Here is a 20,756-nt window from a genome sequence, read left to right on the forward strand (position 1 = left end):
TTTGTGTGTAGCTGATCTCTCTGCAGGTTGATTTGTTTGTAACTGATCTCTCTACAGGGCAATTTGTTTGTAGCTGAACTCTCTGCACAGTGATTTGTGTGTAGCTGAATTCTCTAGAGAGTTATTTAATTGTAGGTGAACTCTCTACAGGGTGCATGACTTGTTCATAGCTGAACTCTCTTCAGTGTGACTTGTAATGTTCTGAATCTCTACAGTGATATAATTGTAGCTTAATTCTCCACAGGGTGACTTGCTTCTTGCTGAACTGTCTATAAGATAGACTGTTTGCAGCTGAAGTCCCTACAGAATAACTTGTAATGTAATAGAATTCTATAATGGAGTAAATAAATTAGCTGAATGCTCTATTAGGGTGACTGTTCTATTAGAGTATCTCGATCTCGCATTTGCTACACAGAGTTGGCTTTCGAATCATAACTCAGTGGTTTGTAATCCAATTCTTCTATACTACTGCAAGGACTTTCTATGAAGATTATTCCAGCTATACACCGATTTTCAGCTCATTGCTCTTAGCGGTTTGCCTAGTAGGCGTAAAAACTAATACTTTTTTTATTACTAAAAATCGATCGCGTAATTGTGACACAGGTTGGGTTTTGTGTCATATCTCTGTGGTCTTAATCTCGATTCCTTTCAAACCACCAAAAGGCACTCCTACGATGGTTACTCCATCTACATAGCAATTTTCAGCTCATTCCATGAAGCGGTTTACCCTGTAGGCGTGACAACAAATCGATCTTGTTTTACGCGAATAATCGGTCATAACGCCTGAACCATTCTTCGGATTTGCACCAAATTTGATGCTAGGATGCGCCTTTGGACTCCCTTTCTGTGTGCCAAATTTCAAGGCGATCGGAGTACGCGTTTGCTTGTTATAGCAATTTTTGCAAGTGTGCAAAAAGACGAAGAAAAAAAAACGAAGAAAGAAAAAAAAACGAAACTTTGGCCGCTCATATCTCGGAAATGGCTTGAGTGATTTCCTTCAAATTTGGAATGTAGACTCCCCTAGCTGGCGGGCGACTCTGCAGCAAATTTGGTTTCAATCGGATAAGCTATCACCGAGATACAAAAGTGTGAAAATGACGTTTTCTTTCTTCTTGTCAATATACTCACGGTGTGGCACGCCGGCTTCTTGGGCCGCACGACACACTATCGTGTGTCTTGATCATAACTCATTAACCATTTGCCTAATTTGCACCAAATGTGATACTAAGATTCATCGTTGGACTCCCTTTATGTGTGCCAAATTTCAAGGCAATCGGAATACGCATTTGTGTTTTATAGCAATTTTTCAAAGTGTGCGAAAAGACAAAGAATAAGAAAAATAATAAAAATAAAAACGACCTTTTGGACACTCATATCTCGGAAATGGCTAAGGCGATTTTTTTTAAATTTGTTATGTGGGGTGGCCTACCTGGCGGGCACCTCTGCAGCAAAACATGTTCCAATCGGATGAAGGATCACGGAGCTACAAAGGTGTGAAAATCGAGTTTTCTTTCTTCCTGTCAATATAGTCACGGTGTGGCGTGCCAGTTTCTTGGGCCGCACGATACACGACCGTATGTCTTGATAAGTATTATGGCTTGTCTTATCACATACTGTATATGAATTCAAATTATTCTATAGCTTTTAGTTACCTACATACATAGACTCTGTGGTCAATACAAAAATTTAACTAGGTACATACTTTGATATTACATTATATTCAGACTTCAAAGTTTGTGATCAAACACAATGTTGTGTACTCAAGTGCGTCCTTCTTGTACATAGCAGACTGATCGCATTGACAAAACCTGATTAAAAATTTTCACAAAACAACCTGCAGACCTCAATAATCAAGGCCACTCTAGAACAACAGAGAGAGTCAGGGAGGCCATGTATGGAGGCGGCCACTGTTAGCAGTTCCTGGACCACCAACTGGGGCTTGATATGGATGGAAGCTGACCTATTCAAACCATAGTCTGCATAATTATTTACAGGTCCTGTCATACACCAGGGTGACAAACCTCTGAATAATGTTCCATTGGATCATTTGGTGTATAATGCAATGTTAAGAGTGCAGTTGTGAGCTCTGGCAGTGCATTTTCAACTATTCCATGCTTTCTTCTTACTGTGTCCAACAAAGTTGGAAACAATCCAAAACATCACAGCCTGAATTTTAGTATGTATAGCTGGAAAGTGGATGATGCTATAGGTGGAACTATGAGACGTTTGAAGTATACAACAGACATGGATGCCATTCTGGGGGTCTGGGGTGCACCCCAGAAAATGGCAGGTTTTATAAACACTCTGATATATGATTTTACTGTGTTGGGTGTTGATACAATAACTATTTATGATGCAAAATGTGATTGTTCTATTAGGGTATAGTTGACTGCTCTATTAGAGTATTTCAATTTGAACCTTTTGATAGTCTGAATATGCTTGACCAGTTTCTGGAAACCTCAGAACCCCCCTGGATCCACCCCTGCTTTTTGTGTGCCAAATTTCTGTGTAATCAGATAATGTGTTTGTGTTTTATAGCAATTTTTGCAAAGTGTGCGAAAAGACAAAGAAAAGGAAAAAAAATGAGGAAAGAAAACCCCCAAAACTTTGGTCACTCATATCTTGAAAATAGTTGGGGTGATTTTCTTCAAATTTAGTGCATTAGTTCCCCTACCCCCAGGTGAACAGTTCTACGATGAATTTTGTTGCAATTAGGTAAGAGTTCACAGAGCTACATATATATTAGTAAAATCACGTTTTCTTTCTTCCTGTTAATCTACAGTACCTACGGTGCAGCATGCTGGCTTCTTGGGCCACACAACACACTATCATGTGTCTTGATCATGCAGTGCAGTTTTAAGCATACAACAAATATGTGACCAGATTTTACAGAACCGAACCAAATTGCACATCAGGCAAAATCAAACTAACACCACCAGTGGATAGCTACACTATCGTACTACAAGTTTTGACCCTCAGCACTACTCAAACTACACGAGGCTGGTTTTAATAGACGTCTTTTCTGGGTGGTGTGGAGTGCCCAAATGGCGATTTCAGGCCTTGTGAAGGACCTGGCTTGGCAAGAATCAGTGGTTTACTGGTGGACAGCCTTATAATGTTGGCCAGACGTGTTCTCTGTGGATTTTGCTACATATCAGCCACTAAGGAGCCAGCACAGCCCTGTAATCTCGTGTCTGGACTCCAATCATGGTCTGCCTCCATTTTGAAGCCTATCTTTTGCCCTCCCCGCCACCCCCCAGCCTCCACCCCTTTGTGAGCACTCGTGATACTACTTCGCTCGTCCAACTGCTCAGATTTTCTATCTTATTTGGCGGGAAACTGTACAAGCAGCTACAAGTACTGGAAGTGGCTTGAAAGGTAACAGATTGATGCATCTTTTGTGTACATTTCATACGCGTGCTTGCTATCCTTGGAGAGTTATGCTGGCTTCAATTCTTTAAAACCGCGAAACTTCTAATGTGCGATTTGGATCGTTTTTCCAAAATCCAGTCACATATTAAGAATGTCATTCTGGGAAAAGTTGAAGGGCATAAAATCCCAAATTGTGTGGGAATGAATTACACTGTTTCGTATTCCATTACTGGAATATCTGCATTCAGCAACTTGTGTGACAAAACCAACCAAAAATATTTATTTATACTGAAAATTGTATGTGTATATTATTTATGGTACAGTGCAGTATATACTTCCTTTAGTTGCCTGTAATGCCCTCACTACTCCTGCTAATGGAATGATCAGTTGTCCACCTGGAGATAATGGAGTTCTTACTGTTGGAGAAACTTGTACTGCTACTTGTGACACTGGCTATCAAGTACAGGATGGTGATGTTGTGAGGACTTGTGATAGTGAAGGGAGCTGGAGTGGTAGTGATGTAGTGTGTACTATAGGTATGTTAATTCTAAGCCTAAATCCACATGACAATAAATTATTTTGTGAGATACTTAGGGAAGCTATGTTCAGAGATACCAGATCATTTATAAGGATATATTTCTTCATTGCAAATCTAAGGTAGTAAAACCAAGTTAATTTAAGGAAGTGGCACTGCCCCCTCCTTCCCCAAACCCCCTAAGTTAGCTATTGCCTCCCTAGATTTATACCTAAAGCCTTGATACATATCGTACTTAGAAATGAAAAGTTTAATTTTGATGATTTTTTCCTAAAGTTGCATCATCAAATGGTAATATTCAGCACAGTAAAATTCCAAATCAATGTATCTTCACACCTAATTTTTCACGATGTTTCTGGGGGGAATGTGCCCAGACTCCCTAGAAACCTAATGCTTTGCATCTCTTAGTGATCTTCTCTCATAATCTTATAGCGTCACTAAAATCAATCATCCCTCCTTCCCTACATTCCAAAACAACTTACTATGCCCCCTCGCCCCTCTGGAATGAGCCCTGAATGCACTAAAATGATTTTCCTAAAGTGAAAGGTTCAGAAAGGGTGCAAGCACACACCATATATGGACAAATTTTCAAGGGACATAATGCTTTCTAATACATGTAGTTTAACCTCAGTGAAAAAAATGTAATCCTCAATAACAAAATGCTGAAATTTGTTGATCCATTACGTTCCTTGAAAATTTGTGTGTGTATGGTGGTTGTTTGCTTTATGGCTGTGGATGTGCAGTTGAATCTGCATAATTAATTATAGAACTATTATATGAACATGGTAATTACATAATACATTGTGATAGGTTATGTTCACATACATATACAGTATGAACATGCATGGTAATTCCATTAAAGTACTGCACAATACTACATCAATAAAAGTTTCTACAAACTGCTTGTAATATACCTAATGTATTTTAGATTGTAAAAAAATTAATAGAGAATATGTTCAATCAGCTCCACTTGCAAATTAAATTGTTAATATTTCTCATCAATACATTTATGGAACAACATACTGTAGGAAAACATAAATTATTAAAAGTCACTATTCCTTTATCTAACAGTACTTCACAAAGCATATACTTTCAGGTCTTGTGCATTTGTTAGCTTCTTCTGTCAATATCACAAGCCATGGCAAAACAGCTAGACTGTAGGTTCAATATTAACATATCAAACAGTACAATAGTACTGTTTAAGAAGAAATCATCCTTAAAGTGATGGAAGTCACCCAAAATGTCTCCCTTAGAAGCCATTCTAGAGGCATCTTTTGTGATGAAAATAGTGAATAGTATTATTTCATTTGACATCAAATATACATTTCTTATAGCAATCTATTTACTCAACAACGATGACCTCACCCTTTGGTCTAACTGTACATGTACATGTAATGATAATAGCATGGTGAAAATAAGGAATACTGACAACGCCACTTGGTTGGTAAGAAGCTGATTCAAGATACTCTAATACACTAGTCACCATAATACAACAGTTGTCGATGACCACATGTAATGGTGGATGATGGTTGAAGAAACTATTGAAACATTTTTCAAAACATAGTAGCCTTAGCATATTATTTCCCCTTCCATTGACCATTCAGGTAAGCTTGTCACACTAGTGTTTCTGGTGGTGAAAGAGCTAAAAAGTGCTTTTCTCTGAACTTCTGTGATTAAATATGTGGGGACCAAACAACTGAGGCATACTCTAGTGTTGGTCTAACATAATTATGTAAGGGAGTTCACTTTGGTAAAAGAGTTGAAGTACACCTTCAATTACAATACGTATTAATTGGTGAGATATGAGGAAATGGAGGACCCTCAAGTGTGGTAGTTGGTATGAATCGAGTATCTGTAAAAACAGACTGGATGAAAATAATAGCTTTATGAAGATGTACTCATCCATCTCTAATGAAGATGTCCCACATTGATCTTTTCTTTTTGATTTTGTATAACTCCAGATTACAGCAATCATTATCAGAACTGGTGTAGATTTTTATGTGTATTTTCTTTCACTATTAGGCGGTCTATATGCTGTCAACACAACTAGCTTTTCAAGCAATTGCTTCACATGGTGTGAAAACAACTATCTGATTACAATCAAAGTTGTTAAAGCAGGCAAAAATACACCTTCGTATCTATCTGCTGTCATTACTAAAATGCTTGATAGTTACTAGGAAAGATATTTCATTAGAAAAAACTGAAGTGCTCAACCAGGATTCTGTTCAAGCTATAAAAAGAGGGACTTCTTAACTGATAAGATTCACAAATGATTCAGCCTGAAACATTACACCCCTAAAAATTGGCTGATATTAATGTAAATGATTTGTGAGGTGTGTGATTGATATAATCACTTGTGGGGGTATAACTATTAGTACAGTTAGAGGGAGTTAACGGGCATCTCTCTGCACTATAATTCCATTTTTAATACTTTCTGCCCTCCTTGTTAAGGTAGTTATTCTCTTGACCTTTTGTTCATTTGCTCAGATCAGGGATAATGAAAATCCTTTTAATTTCTTGGGAGTGTTTTCCTTGTACAAGTGAATTATGCTACAAAGTACAGATATTTTTTCTTGGATGGTAGCTAATATAATGTGATTTTGAGTAAGGTTTTGTTCCTTGGAGTTATTTGCCAAGCATCACAACATTTGTAACTAAGGTACTCATCAAGGATAGAAACAACCGTGTCAATATCTTCTTGTTTTAATTCTTGCTTGAGGAGAGTCAGAAGTGGTTCTGCTACATTGTGAAAAACAACATTTAATTAGTGCCTGTTTCTCTTTCTCCTGCTGCTCAGAAAGTATTGTGGAAGCCAGCTGGCATGAGATTCTGCCTTAACTGAAGCTTCAGTATGCGATGTACTTATTTCTATGAAGGATAGGTTCTCCTACTCAATAAGCTTCCTTATTATTCAAGATTGACACTTTAGCACTAAATATCTTAGAACTGATGAACTCTATTGATACCTGATAACATGGTCTTTTGGTGGTCCTTAAATTATGTATGTCTCTGACTATCATATTGTTTTAATGCAATGGGTAGGGCTTGTAAGTACAAGGTGCAGGAGAATACTATATTAGCACTGTTTAATGTTGGCCATGACATTGCACTGTTGTGTGCTGCACTGCAAGTATATGTAGATATCACTGGTAACTTCCTTGGAGCAGATGAGACATGCATCTTGGAGGTCTCATTTTGTCATTTTGTCTTCTTTGTTGGCAGGAGAGCTTGCTGGACATTTAAAGTTAGTTTTGCTAGGTCTAATAAAAGAATAAAAGGATCAGAACACACAAAAACTGTTTTACACAATGATGAATGTCTCCATCTCACTTTATTGCCTTAAATGGTACCACCATTTCAGGGCAGTAGGCTCTTCAGTCCTGAAGGGGACCATCACAATAACAATTCTCCATGGCAAACACAGGCAAAAAACTGAAGTTGATGTCTTCAATAGGAGTAGAGAATTTGAAACAACCAGTCCCACAATCTAATATAACTTATTTAATTTTAGTGCAACTTTTAGTTCTAGTATACTATCAAAATTATGGGATGTAAAACCAAAACTAAACATTTCTTGAATTTTTTTTCATTTTTGGCCTTTAGAACATTTCTTGAATTTTTGGTTCTAATACTAGTACCAAAGAGATACCTTATATAAATACATAAGCAACTTCAATAAATTGTGATACTCAACAGTGGTCTTTATCTTAGAACACTATGTCAGGGTTTAGTTTTGTATCATTTTCTAATTTACACCTTGTAAGCAATCGATCTCAGTTTTTAATTTCTAGGAAATGGGAATGGGAACAGCCAATGGAAAATTAAAGCTAGGTCATCATGCAATATACAAGTTTAATTTACAGTATAATACCATACCTGTTTCACTGCCCATACAAAAGTCTCAATAGTAGCAGTGAAATTTATCCCGTATTTCACTGGTAGCAGTGAAAAGGTTGTAATTGCAATTTCATTGGCTAAAATTTATGTTAACAATGTAGCGCCAATTAGTGTTGACGCGTGTTTAGTACATAGTGACAAATTGTGTACATGGCAACGCTAATGCACAACATGCGTATGTGCAGCGAGTATGGTATTAACTGGGAATAGCATGGGTAGCAGTGAAATTTGGGATAAATACCACGAGTGTTGTATTGGAAATGGTAAATTTCCAATACAACACTCGTGGTATTTATCCCAAATTTCACTGGTAAATTTCCAATACAACACTCGTGGTATTTATCCCAAATTTCACTGCTACCCATGCTATTACTAGTACCAATACTTCTTTGCAACAGTGTGTTGGATCCTTGTGCTAAAATGAGTGAAACACTCTAATAGAGCAGTCACCTGCAGTAAAATAATTATTCTAATAAAGCAGTCAAGAATGACCTGCATTGAAAGCCTGTGAATTTTTCAACTATTGGGCATGAAGAAGTTACAAAGCAGTCCAATAAACAGATACTGCCTGCATATAGAGGCAGGAAGTTGTACCTGCAATCTCAGGAAAAGTCACTTGATGGAGACACCCATGAGGTATACAATAGCTGCAGCATCTGTCTAGCTGAGGTGGCTTCAGTAAAGAGATGAAGGACAATATATGTAATACTCCACTGAGCAAACTACTATTACAATCACTCTTATAACTCAGCATCAGAAGAAGAGAGTACAACACACTATTACAGTTTAGTTTATATTAACAGTCACAAAGGTTAAGGTTACAATGTCAGGCTGGAAATAACAGGTTTACAATAACAGATACAAGTTTATTACAACAATTTCAAATTCAGGCTATTACATTTCCCCATTCTTCAGTTCAGGTGTCCCCACCTGTACAGTTCCCTCTTGGCCGCGAATGATCCTTCCAGCAACTAGTAACTTCCATCTGTGCCCTTTCTGGTGGCAAGAACCATACATCATCAGGAGATGAGGCTGAATCAGAAATACCAGTACTATCACACAATCCAGAATGAGATTTCTGTCCATAAATTCTCTGATTTCTGCCACACTTGGCACCATTCGACCAAAACACATCGGGGATTTCTTCAGAACATCTTCGAACTCGATCATAAGCAACTCTAATTGGCTTCATTTGGGGTCTATCCACTGGTTGAACAACCACTCCTAAGTCATTCTGTTCAATAATTTGGTAAGGACCATAAAATGATCTGGCAAATTTTTAGGCTTTACAAGCCTTAGCAGCTGGCATATACACAAAAACTCTATCTCCTGCACTAAACTGAGGTGGTTTAGTTTGGCGATCATCTTGAGTTTTCTGACTATCCTGTGCCCTCCTGTTGGCAACCATAGCCAATTCCCAAGCTTCCATTAACTTAGTTGACATCTCTTTCTTGTAGCTATCCACATCAATTTCTTCACGACTCATAGCACCCACCTCCAAGGTAGTTGGCAAGCGAGGATCACGTCCACACAAGAGGTAGAATGGTGACTCTTTAATTGACTCCTGTACACTGGCCCAGTAAGCAAATAAAACAAATGGCAAATGAGTGTCCCAATCCTTCCCATTCCTTTCTACTCTTTTAGCCAGCATGTCAGTTAGTGTCCTATTAAACCTTTCAGTTAGCCCATTAGTTTGGGGATGGTAAGCTGTTGTATTAATTTTTTTCACCACCAATAAATTGCAAATTTCCTTTAGTAGTCTTGATAGCAAGGCAGCCCCACGATCAGAAAGCAATTGACCAGGTACATCATGGCGCCAAACAATTTCTTCAACGAACAATTCCGCAATAGTGAGGGAGGTTTGATCTTTAGTTGCAAAAACCTCACGCCATTTGGTCAGATAATCAGTAAAAACTACGGCATACTGGTTTCCAGATTGTGACGTAGGGTACTGGATTACATCAACCCCCATCCGATGAAATGGACCCTCCACTGGTATTGGGTTCAATGGGGAATGTATAGCCCTACTTGGCCGACGTGTTGCACACACCAAACATCCATTACACCACTTACGAATATCAGTTCTCATTGTTTTCCACCAGTAATGCGTTGACAATTCCCCATGTACTTTAGCTTCCCTAAAATGTGCTCCAAAAGGTCCACTATGTGCCTCTCTAAGCAATTGCTCATGATCAGTTGTAGGTGGTATGAGTCGCAATGTCTTGTCCCTAGCTGCATAATACAGAATGCTGTCCACCAGGTGGTATTGTGCTCTACTCAATAATAACTCCCTAGCTTTCTTATCATCACCTGGCAGAATATCATTCTCATGAAAATCAACTATCATCCTTATTTCTACGTCTTTTGTCTGTCTATCCTTCAAGTTCTCCCCACTCTTAATATCATCCTGTCATTGGGGTGTTACAGCAACTACCGGTGAACTTCCAGGTGGGTCTACACAATAATCAATCCTTGCCAAACAATCAAATTCTGACTCACAAGTCAAAATATTTGTAGCATCACTCCCAACCTGACATATCACACCATCCTCCCCCTCCTGAGAATCATTACATCCTCCAATATAAGGCTGAAACTCCCCCAAACTTTTGTCATGTTCCAGTGGCTGCACAACAGGAAAGCGAGACAAACTATCAGCAGCACCATTCATTCTACCAGGTCTATAGTGAAAAATCAAATCCACCTCCTGTAGCGCCAATCCCCACTGTGCCAGCCTCCCCGATGGGTGACACAAAAATGGTGACTGCCATCTTTTTTCTTGACTAACACCATGGGACTAGCCCATGGACTGCTAGAATGCTGTATAACACCCTGATCCATCATTTCCTGTACCAATTGTTCCATTTTCATATGTAGGGCAAATGGCACTCGTCTCACAGATTGGCATATGGGAGGTGAATCCCCAGTATCGATAGAATGTGTGACTAGGTTTGTAGACCCCAATTCTGTTGCATCCAAGGCAAATATATCAGAATATTCCTCAACAAGATTCATTAATAATGTCACTTGCTCTGATGACAAATTTGACTTGTGAATAATGAGAGACTCCATAATTTTCATCAACCTCTTCTGTTTATCTACGTGTAGATCCTCAGCAGCTTCAGGAGCAGTGTGCTCAGTTTCAACCAGCAATGTATTTACTGTTGCTTGTGACTCACCAATGCCATCACAATCCTGTACCCGCTCCTGCTGATACTCTTCAACATGTCCTAATGTCTGGCCTGACTGTAAACAAACCGGTCCACATCCATGATTCTCCAATACCATTGTGAACTGATTATCTCAAGTAAGGGTGCTCGGAGACAACAACTGATGAGTCTCCATCACATCAGAACTTAACTCAAACATAGAAAGTATCTCCTTGCAGCAACATTCATCATTTACTTTAACTCTCATTGTTTTTTTTATGTCTAGCAGGTATTCTAGTTGCCTGAACAATACAAACACTCCCGACACTTGGACCACTTAGTTTATCAACAACACTCATTTCTCCTTTTTCGTCAACTGTGTTTACTGAAGGATTCTTAACATCTGATTCAACAATGCAATCACCACCAGATCCCTCTTCATCGCTCTGATCTTCTCGTAAAATATTTATACCTCCTAATGAATTATCACCATTGTTTGAGTCAGTTGACAGCAAATCACAATCGCTATTATCTTCTGTTGTCTGTATAAAAAATACCCTAATTGAGACAATAAATCTGTTCCTATTAATAGTTTAGCTGGAGTCTCCTTTTGTACTTGGACCACAGCTGTTATTGAATACCCCAGACGACTCATGTCAATCTTAATCTGCCGCACTATCTTAAGATTATCCCCACTGTAATTCTGTAGAATGAGAGAGGTTGGTTCCGAACGGGATTCTACCACTGTCCTCCACTCAGATGGGATCTGACCTGGATGAAGCTGCTTTGCCAAAATCTCCAAAAGGGCATCCAATTGTATAATTGTTACCAGGGACCCAGTATCCAGTAAAGCCTCCACCAGCTCCTCTTCTACTTCTATCAGAGCTTTTAAGACAGGACCCAACTGGACATTTCCTGTAGAGGGCTCTGATGTAATGCCATGCATTTGAACAACTACCGAATCCAATGCTTTGTTAACCTCAGCACTGCTAGACTCTGAGGGTTAATCACTTGTTGCAACCTCTGATTGATTATTGTCGACAACATTTTCCACAGTTGTTACATTTGATACTACATTGGTTTCCCTTGTTACATTTTTTGTATTGTTGGAATTAGTAAGTTTGTTCCCAGTAGCTTCTGTGTACTTTTGCTTTGTAGAATAAAGGCATTGCCTGATCAAATAAGATAATGACCCACAGTTATAACACCTAGGCCCAGTTTTAAACCTAATACCTGATCTTTGTCGTCTAAAGGAAACATCATTCTCAGGATTAACCACAGATCTTGAATTACCAGGCAAATATACCTTGGTCTGACTCCTTGGAACCTCTGAATGGGTAGAACCAAAATTTTGCAACTTAGCTTCTTCAAACCTAGCTTTATATTTAGCTTTATATTTAGCAAGTAATTGACTAAAACTACCCTCTATTCCCACTAACTTTGACTTTATTTCTGGAAGGAATCCAGCTACAAATTGATTAACTAACACAGTTTGTCCTAATGTTTCCGCTTCTCTTGTGCCTTGTTGTACACTAGGGTATGCCTTGTTAAAAAGAGAATGAAGGTCTTGCGCATACTGATCTACCGTCTCCATTATTCCTTGCTTCTTGTCATGAAATAAACTACTTTATTCTATCAATAACTTGACTGGTGTAAACTTCTTATGTAATTCAGCAACTAATTGTGAGTAATTGGTACGCTGCTCCATAGTACCAAAAAAAACATAAGCCTGACCACCTAGTCTGGTAATCAAGTTCACAAGTTTAGCCTGAGGAGACTAATTACAATATCAGCAATCATTTCAAACTGCTCTAACCACTCTTGAAATGTACCAGTTACTGCCTCACTAGAATCTATTTCTCCACTGAATTTGGGAAGAGGTGGTAACTGCTGAGCCAACAAGACAGATGCAAGCTGGTCAACATGAGCGGGTGTAGAACCAGTGTTTTCTGTTTCACACACCACTACAGGATGGTTAACATGAGCAGTTGTATGGTTTGTGTTTACTGTTTCAATAACTCTTGTTCTCATTGAAGATTCATCATCTTGTTCCTCACATGGGACATGTGAGGAGGAACAATTCAACACACCGTGTGCATTATTGTCAACAGCAAATGGTCTGAACTACCAGTATCAGTTTTACTCACCATTTCACTTGTGTGCTGTTCTCCAGAAACATCTTCCAAACCAATCTGTGGTATCTTATCAGTAGGTTGTTTACTGGAACAATATTTCAGTGACTGCTGTTGATCCACAATCGGTACACAAGTACTTCCCTTAACCTGAGCTTGGTTAACTGAAAAATCTTCACTCTGTTTAACTGCTCTAAGCAGAGTAAATATCACTTTTTCTTCTTGTACTCTGATTCGGTGCTGTAGCTCTTGCAGTTGTTGAACTAATCTATCTTCACAAGCTTCCCATTACCTCCTAACTTTCACTTCTGCCCTGTAACGTTCTAACTTGATAGTAGATCCTACCCTTTCTAATTTCCCTGCCAACTCTGCACACTGCTCCTTTAGCTTACCCTTTTCACTCTCCAGCATTACACACTTAGATTTCCATTTTGTAATTTCCTGATTAAACTCTTCACACTTACTCTTCCACTGTTTAACATTCACCTCCTCTTGTTTTAACTGTTCCTGCAGCTCAATAATTTGTTGCTCTCTAACTGAGTCAGCAGAACTAACCTCCTGTGAGTTACACTTTAACAATTCCTCATACAGTACTCTAAGCTGAGAATTTTCTATTACAACTCCTTCATATTTCTCCTTGCAAAGGTCTCTCTCCTGTTCTATCTCAACAATAGCCTCTGCATCAGGCTGTATCTACAAGAGTTTGACCTCAAGCTCCTGCTTTTCTTTTTGTAAATTATCCAATTGTAGTCTTAATGCCTCTATTGCTGTCATCTCAAACTTCCTGCTCTTCTTCTTCTTGGTTAGGACAAGCCCCCAAATGTAATACTCCACTGAGCAAACTACTACTAGAATCACTCTTATTATAACTCAGCATCAGAAGAAGAGAGTACAACACACTATTATAGCTTATTTTATACTAACAGTCACAAAGGTTAAGGTTACAATGTCAGGCTGGAAATAACAGGTTTACAATAACAGATACAAGTTTATTACAACAATTTTAAATACATATAAATAGTCATGCAGGGGAGCCACTTCAGCCAGAGTTGTATATCCATCGTAGATCACTTTTCTTAGCAGCAAAACCAGTTTACAAAGCTTTTAATGGGCACTGTCAATTAACTAGGAACTAGAATACTTCATGTTTTAATAGTTAAATCTTCAAAATGTTTTGGTTAAAGGAGTAGCTAACTTTTAATGTTAATGAGTTAGCTAGTCTGTATACTTAATTTATGACAGCTATAGTCTATCCACACAAATACAGCAAAGCTGTGAAAAAATAGTGCGGACTTAAAAAGCCTAAGTGAAAAAAGTTGTGAAATCAAAAGTGGCCGCCAAGAAATGGCTGCAATGATGTTAATGCTAATAAATTTTAACAATGCACATAGCCCGTGATTTTACACTTGCTTGGTTTTGCTTTATAACTTTTGTCGTGGCTCACGCTATGCGATGACATCACATTACTGGTATTATAATCTAGTTGAACCTGTTTTTCTTGTATATTCTAATTAATGTATGAGAAGTGTGTGCGTTAAGGTGGGCTTTTGTTGTGATAATAAAATATTGAATATAAAGTTAAACCAGGACTAGTTTATCGCCTGAATAATACATGGTGCCAAAACCCAGGACACCAAAAGCATGGAGAAGGAAATGACTCACCTAATTTATCCTAACCAGAAACTCTGAAGTTGTGGTACCGTGACAGTAAAACAGTACCACGTAACACTTTTAAATAAATATAAATAATAATAAATTACAGTGAAACAGTACCACGCAAGGCGAGTAACTTTAACATTTGAGTGTTTGTTTCCTGCGTTAACTTTACAGAGTCGAAGATGCCGATGGTTAGCAGTTTGAAAAGCTCCCACACATGTGAGAAAAAGGCGTTGCTTAAAGCTTAAAGAAGAGACCGAAGCACAGAAGCTACTGCAAGCGGAATGCGGTGATGATCTACAGAGCACCTTGAAATATCTTATGTCAGTTGGGAAGGTACTAATGAATTTAGTAGTGAAACTGGGACAGCTAGAGTCAGCGAACAAAAAATTAATTGAAGAATATGAGCAAAGTGAAGATCAGGAAGGGGCTGGACAGTTTCAAACTACTTTAGATGAAGAAGCTGAGTTAATTGATGGTGTACTTAATGGAATATTTGAATTAAAGATCTTGGAAGGGGAAGGTGAACGGAAGCGCAATGAAATAGAGAAAGCTCAAAGCCATGTGGCAGGCAGTTCTAATAAGACAGAGCGAATAAATCACACTCCCACAAGCTCTGAGATTGCCAGTATATGGTCACCCAGTGTACAAGGCCCCATCAAGTCACCACATTTAGAAATAGCTTTATTTGACTGCAATGTTTTGAGATGGCGAGAATTTTGGGATCAGTTTGAAGCAGCAATCCACAATGCAAAGTTCTCCTCAGTTGATAAGATGAACTATTTGAGATCTCAATTAACAGGAGAAGTCCTTGATGCCATCTCTGGATATCACCTATGCAATGATAATTATAATGTAGTAGTTGGTATTCTTAAATGTAGATTTGGAAACCCACAAGTTATTATAGATGCACATTACCACAACCTCTCACACCTTTCTGCTGCTACCAATCAAACGGTGAGTCTGAGGATGCAATAGAACGTAATTTGTGCAGATGGGAGAGGACATCAACCATCGTCATTTTGTGGCATTAATATTCGAGAAGCTCCCGGAAAAGGTTCTGTACCAGTTATACATGCTGAAAACAGATGAAGAAGAATGGACAGTTTCAAAACTACAGAAGTTATTAGAAAACACATAACCGCATTACAGATGGCAGGTGGTGAGTCCTGTCCTGCACAGATACCAGTAAAGCCCATCACTAAGCATACACAAGGAGGAGTCTCTGGACAGTCCTTAAGTTTTAAATCAACAGCAGAAGGCCTGCTAGCTAGCAGTCATAAAACTCACATGGTCCAGAAACAGAATCCCTTACAGCCAAAGTGCATCTATTGTAGTCAAGGCCACTGATCTGATGAGTGTACCAAGTTTAAGTTTGCAACTTTACAAGCTTGGAAAGAGAAGATGAAGAATTCCTGTTTTAAATGTCTACAAAGGGGACATATGCTGAAGGAGTGTAGACGAAATAGACAGTGTGCTCATTGTGGCAGACTGAGCCATCACCGAAGCCTTTGCCCTCAACTGTTCGGTAGTGGAGACCACAGTTACAATGTACTTCCTGAAGTTCAGAAAGTTGTCAGCACAGAAGCTCAAACTATCAGTGGTGTGGTTGATGAAGAGAAGGTGATGTTGACATCAACTAAGCAAGTCCTGATGCAAACAGCTACATCTATTATAAAGAACATTCCAGGTGATATACTCACTTACAGTCCATATGATATTGGATTCTGGAAGCCAGAGAACATATTTAACAGAGCGACTAGCAAAAGATCTCCGTCTTTACTTAAGTCTTCCTGAGAAGCTTGCTGTTGTTACCTTTGGGACAGACAAGCCCAAATACCTCCAGTGCAAACCCAGTAAATTACAACTCGTACTAAAAGGTGGTAATACAATGTGCTTAGATGTCAGTGTTATCCCTAACATAACTGGCAAAATAAACAGATTTCCTCTCAGGACACAACAAATTGAGTTTCTGAACAAGTTTGGCCAAGTCAAAAAATTTTTGGGCGAGGGACCTGGTTGTCAAGATCAGGACCCACGTATTTTCGCTTTCCATTAGGCAGTTTTAGACATTACTTCTGACTCCAAGGACTGTTTTGGACAAACCATGGATCAGAGATTCGGATTGGACTTCACGGCAACGTCTGTATGAGATTCTACCTCTTGTCTGGTGTGCATTAATTAGAGTAGAGACGAATTGTCTACCCCCAAACAACCTAGGAAGACTACTAAACGAAAACAACCGGTTCACAACACCCCTCCTTCAAAGGTTGTTGAAAAGAAAACGAAAAGTCAGTCTTCCCAAGAACAGAACGAGATATGCCTAGTTTGTGAATGCACCATATTGGATTCTGATGAGAATACTGAGGGTCACGATGCAGTCTTTTGTGAAGGAGACTGCCAGGGGTGGATACACAGAACATGTGCTGGTTTGACACGTCCTGCTTTTGAGAACCTAAGTGAGTCAACTCCTTATTTGTGTTCCTATTGCACATTTACTAAACAATATAAGGAAATCTGTGAACTGAAGGAAACTGTAAAGAAACTAACTAGTAAAATAACAGAACTAGAAGGAGCACAAGAACCGTCACTAAGCCCACAGAATGAAACCCTCCCACCTGTTGCTACATAATCTCAGGCAACGAACGTACTAAGCAGTCATCAATCAGTTCCACCAGAAAGAAAATTGAATGTTGTTGTGTATGGCCTAGAAGAAAACCCCTCAAATACCACCAGACAGGACAGATTACAGCTAGATGTCAAAAGTGTTATTTCCGCCTTCTCAAAACTAGAAAACCCAATCAATGAAAATTCTATCAAAGATTGTTATCGCCTAGGCAAATACAATGCTCAGGCTAGCCATCCCAGACCTGTACTTGTGAAGTTCTTAAGGTACACAGATGCCTCAAACATTCTCTCCAACAAAAGTAAGCTTTCCAAACCAGTTTTCGTGAACCCTGACCTTACCTCTGAATAAAGAGCCATATTATTGAAAGAAAGAAGAGCTTTAATAGAAAAGGGAGTCACTAGACAATTTATTAAAATCAGAAATCAAAGCTTATTTGTATTCAACAAGCTACATGCCAAAATACAGAATCAACAATTACATCCTACAAGTACTGATCATACATCATTACAAAACACTAAACCTTCTGACCAAACCTCAAATTGACTATCTATCAATATAGATTCTAAGATACAAAGTGATTCACCATTGTCTATTCCTTCTCCTGATACAATTGATTCACATATTTCAGTTAGTTTTGATACTCAAGATTATACATGTGTCTCTGATGCCACAAATACTTACAGAAAGCTAAAAATACTAAGTCTTAATTGTTGTAGCTTAAGAAGCAATCTCAAGAAAGCAGCTCTTTTGGCCCTGATCAATGAATATGACCCTGATATAATTTGTGGTTGTGAATCTCATTTAGACAAATCTTACCTGTCTACAGAAATTTTTCCTAAAAACTATAATGTATTTAGAAAAGATCGCACTGAAGGAGCTGGAGGAATTTTCCTATGTGTGCAGAAAGGTTTTTCTGTAGCTGAAGATCCTACACTTAGTGTCGATGCAGAATTGGTCTGGGTTAAAATCATTTTGTCCAACAGAAACAGTTATACTTGGGTTCATTTTACTGTCCTCCAGATCATAGAGCTTATCCCATGCTAGAACTCCAGACATCACTAAATAAATTAATTGATCAGTGTTCCAGCTCACCCAATATCATACTACTTGGTGACTTCGATTTTCCTAGCATTGTCTGGTCAGATGGTCAAGGTCAAGTTTGTCCTAGCCCTAATTATGGTACTGAAGTAAATAACTTATTCCTGGACATAGTAAGTGATACTGGACTAGAACAATATGTTGACTCACCTACTCGCCAAGGTAAAACTTTAGACTTGGTGCTTTCTACTAATTCTAATATCCACGATCTAGAAGTGGTACCAGGCATGTCAGATCATGATGCCGTAGTATTCAGTTTTTCAATAAACCATGTACCTGATCAACAGCCCCCTCATAAGGCCTTTTTGTATCATAGAGCTGATGTGGAACGAATAAAAGCAGATTTATTAAATTTTCAGAACAGTTTTTTGCAACAGGACCCAAGTTTGATGAATGTTAAAGTAATGTGGAATGACTTTAAAGAAGCTGTGTATAATACTATCTCCAAGCATGTCCCTCAAAGAACTATACGATCAAATAGTGGTTTGCCATGGATTAATAAAGAGTTGAAAAAGGACATGAAAGTTCGCAAGTGTCTATATGATATTGCAAAAAGAAGCAATACTGAGGGAGACTGGAGTACTTACCGCAGAATCAAAAACCAAATTAATAACAAACTCAAAGAAGCTCATAACAACTATTGTAGCAGACTATTTGATGACTCCTTTGGTGGTAGCAAGAGACAGTTTTGGAAATATATTAAGGCTAAGCGTAAAGATGATGTTGGAATCTATACTATAGTTGTTGATGGAAAGCCATGTACTGATGCTAAAAGTAAAGCTAAAGCCTTGAACAGTTATTTTAAATCAGTGTTTACGAAAGAAGATACAGAGAATTTACCTAATCTGGCAGATCCAAGCTCTGAAGTACTATTCCCAAATATATCTGACATTACATTTTCAGTGGAAGGCATACGCCAATTATTGTCTAACCTTGATACAAATAAAGCCAGTGGTCCGGATGAAATTCCATCATTCATCCTTATACAGTTTGCTGTGGAAATTTCTCCTATCTTACAAGTCATTTTTACAAAATCAATATCTTCAGGCTTACTACCATCAGATTGGAAAAAAGGAAACATTTGTCCAGTCTTTAAGAAAGGTAGGCGTGATGAAGCAAGTAATTATAGACCGATATCCCTTACTTCTATATGCTCAAAAACAATGGAACACATCATTTTTCACAACATAATGAGCCACCTTAATGCCAATGACATCCTAATAGAAAACCAACATGGCTTCAGAGCTGGTCATTCTTGTGCTACCCAACTCATTACCCTAACAGAAGATATTCTACATGCTCTAGACCATCAGAAACAAGTTGACATCATATTGCTTGATTTTGCTAAAGCTTTTGATACAGTTCCACTTCAGCAAGATCTTGACAGACTATCAGAATGGGTACACACATAGGCGGATCTGAGGGGGGGCCAAGGGGTGCTGTGCCCCCCCTGGCCCTTCTCTTGCCCCCCTTGGGCTCACACTACTATACTGATTCCAGAAACTGGATCCATGCATTCACACTGTATTCAGAAGTATAGAAAGCCAATGTGCAAATAGAAGACAACAGTTATAAATGTACTTTACTGTACATTGTAAAGAAAGTGAGGCAAATAAGTTTGAATTTTTGTGTTGAGATCGAGATACTCTAATAGAGCAGTCACTACTCTAATAGAACGGTCACAATTCTAATGTCATTATAACAATACTAGCTACACCTTATTTTTGATTTAGTACACTTTACCATCAAACAGGTTTTATTTCAGGATAGGCTAACTAATCTTTATATGCATTGCAAACATGCACTTCGTTAGCTAAATTTTATCAAAAATGCTCCCAAATTCAAACCTAGGAAGTCTAATTTTTAAATTTTTTCTCTAACTACAGTCTTACAACTGTATGTCTATCATTCATCCAGCTATACTGAATAAAGTTGTGCAACTGAACATAACTTGTGTACTAGAATTCCTCTTAGTGGAACAAACACTGTTGTACACTAAATTTTCTTGCCCCCCTTTGGCCCCCCCTGACAATGCCTTCTAGATCCGCCTATGGGTACACATATGGCAACTTAGGTTTAATGTATCCAAATGTGTTGTAATAAGATGCACCAGATCTCAGTCACCTATCATTCATAACTATATGAACTGAACAACCATACCTTAACAATTACTGATAGACATACATACCTCGGAGTACTGATGGTCTCTTGGATAAACATTTATCTTGGTCACCTCATGTATCCAAAATAACAGGAAAAGCATTCAGAACATTAAACTTTCTTAAGAGAAA

The 20,756-nt window shown here is 38.4% G+C and overlaps 1 protein-coding gene across 2 annotated transcripts in view; it reads left to right on the forward strand.

Moving 5' to 3' along the window:
* The window catches only part of LOC136255583 (P-selectin-like), a 107,604-nt gene that overhangs the window by 67,453 nt on the left and 19,395 nt on the right, over window positions 1-20,756 (forward strand). The window contains exon 8 of one of the 2 annotated variants that reach the window (XM_066048383.1): window positions 3,717-3,908. The exons of the other annotated variant lie outside the window; for it this stretch is intronic. Coding sequence (XP_065904455.1) covers window positions 3,717-3,908 — 192 coding nt within the window. The remainder of the gene's footprint in view (window positions 1-3,716; window positions 3,909-20,756) is intronic. 2 annotated transcript variants of the gene reach the window in all.

Source organism: Dysidea avara, chromosome 5 (assembly GCF_963678975.1).
Source record: "Dysidea avara chromosome 5, odDysAvar1.4, whole genome shotgun sequence".
Classification (NCBI taxonomy): domain Eukaryota; kingdom Metazoa; phylum Porifera; class Demospongiae; order Dictyoceratida; family Dysideidae; genus Dysidea; species Dysidea avara.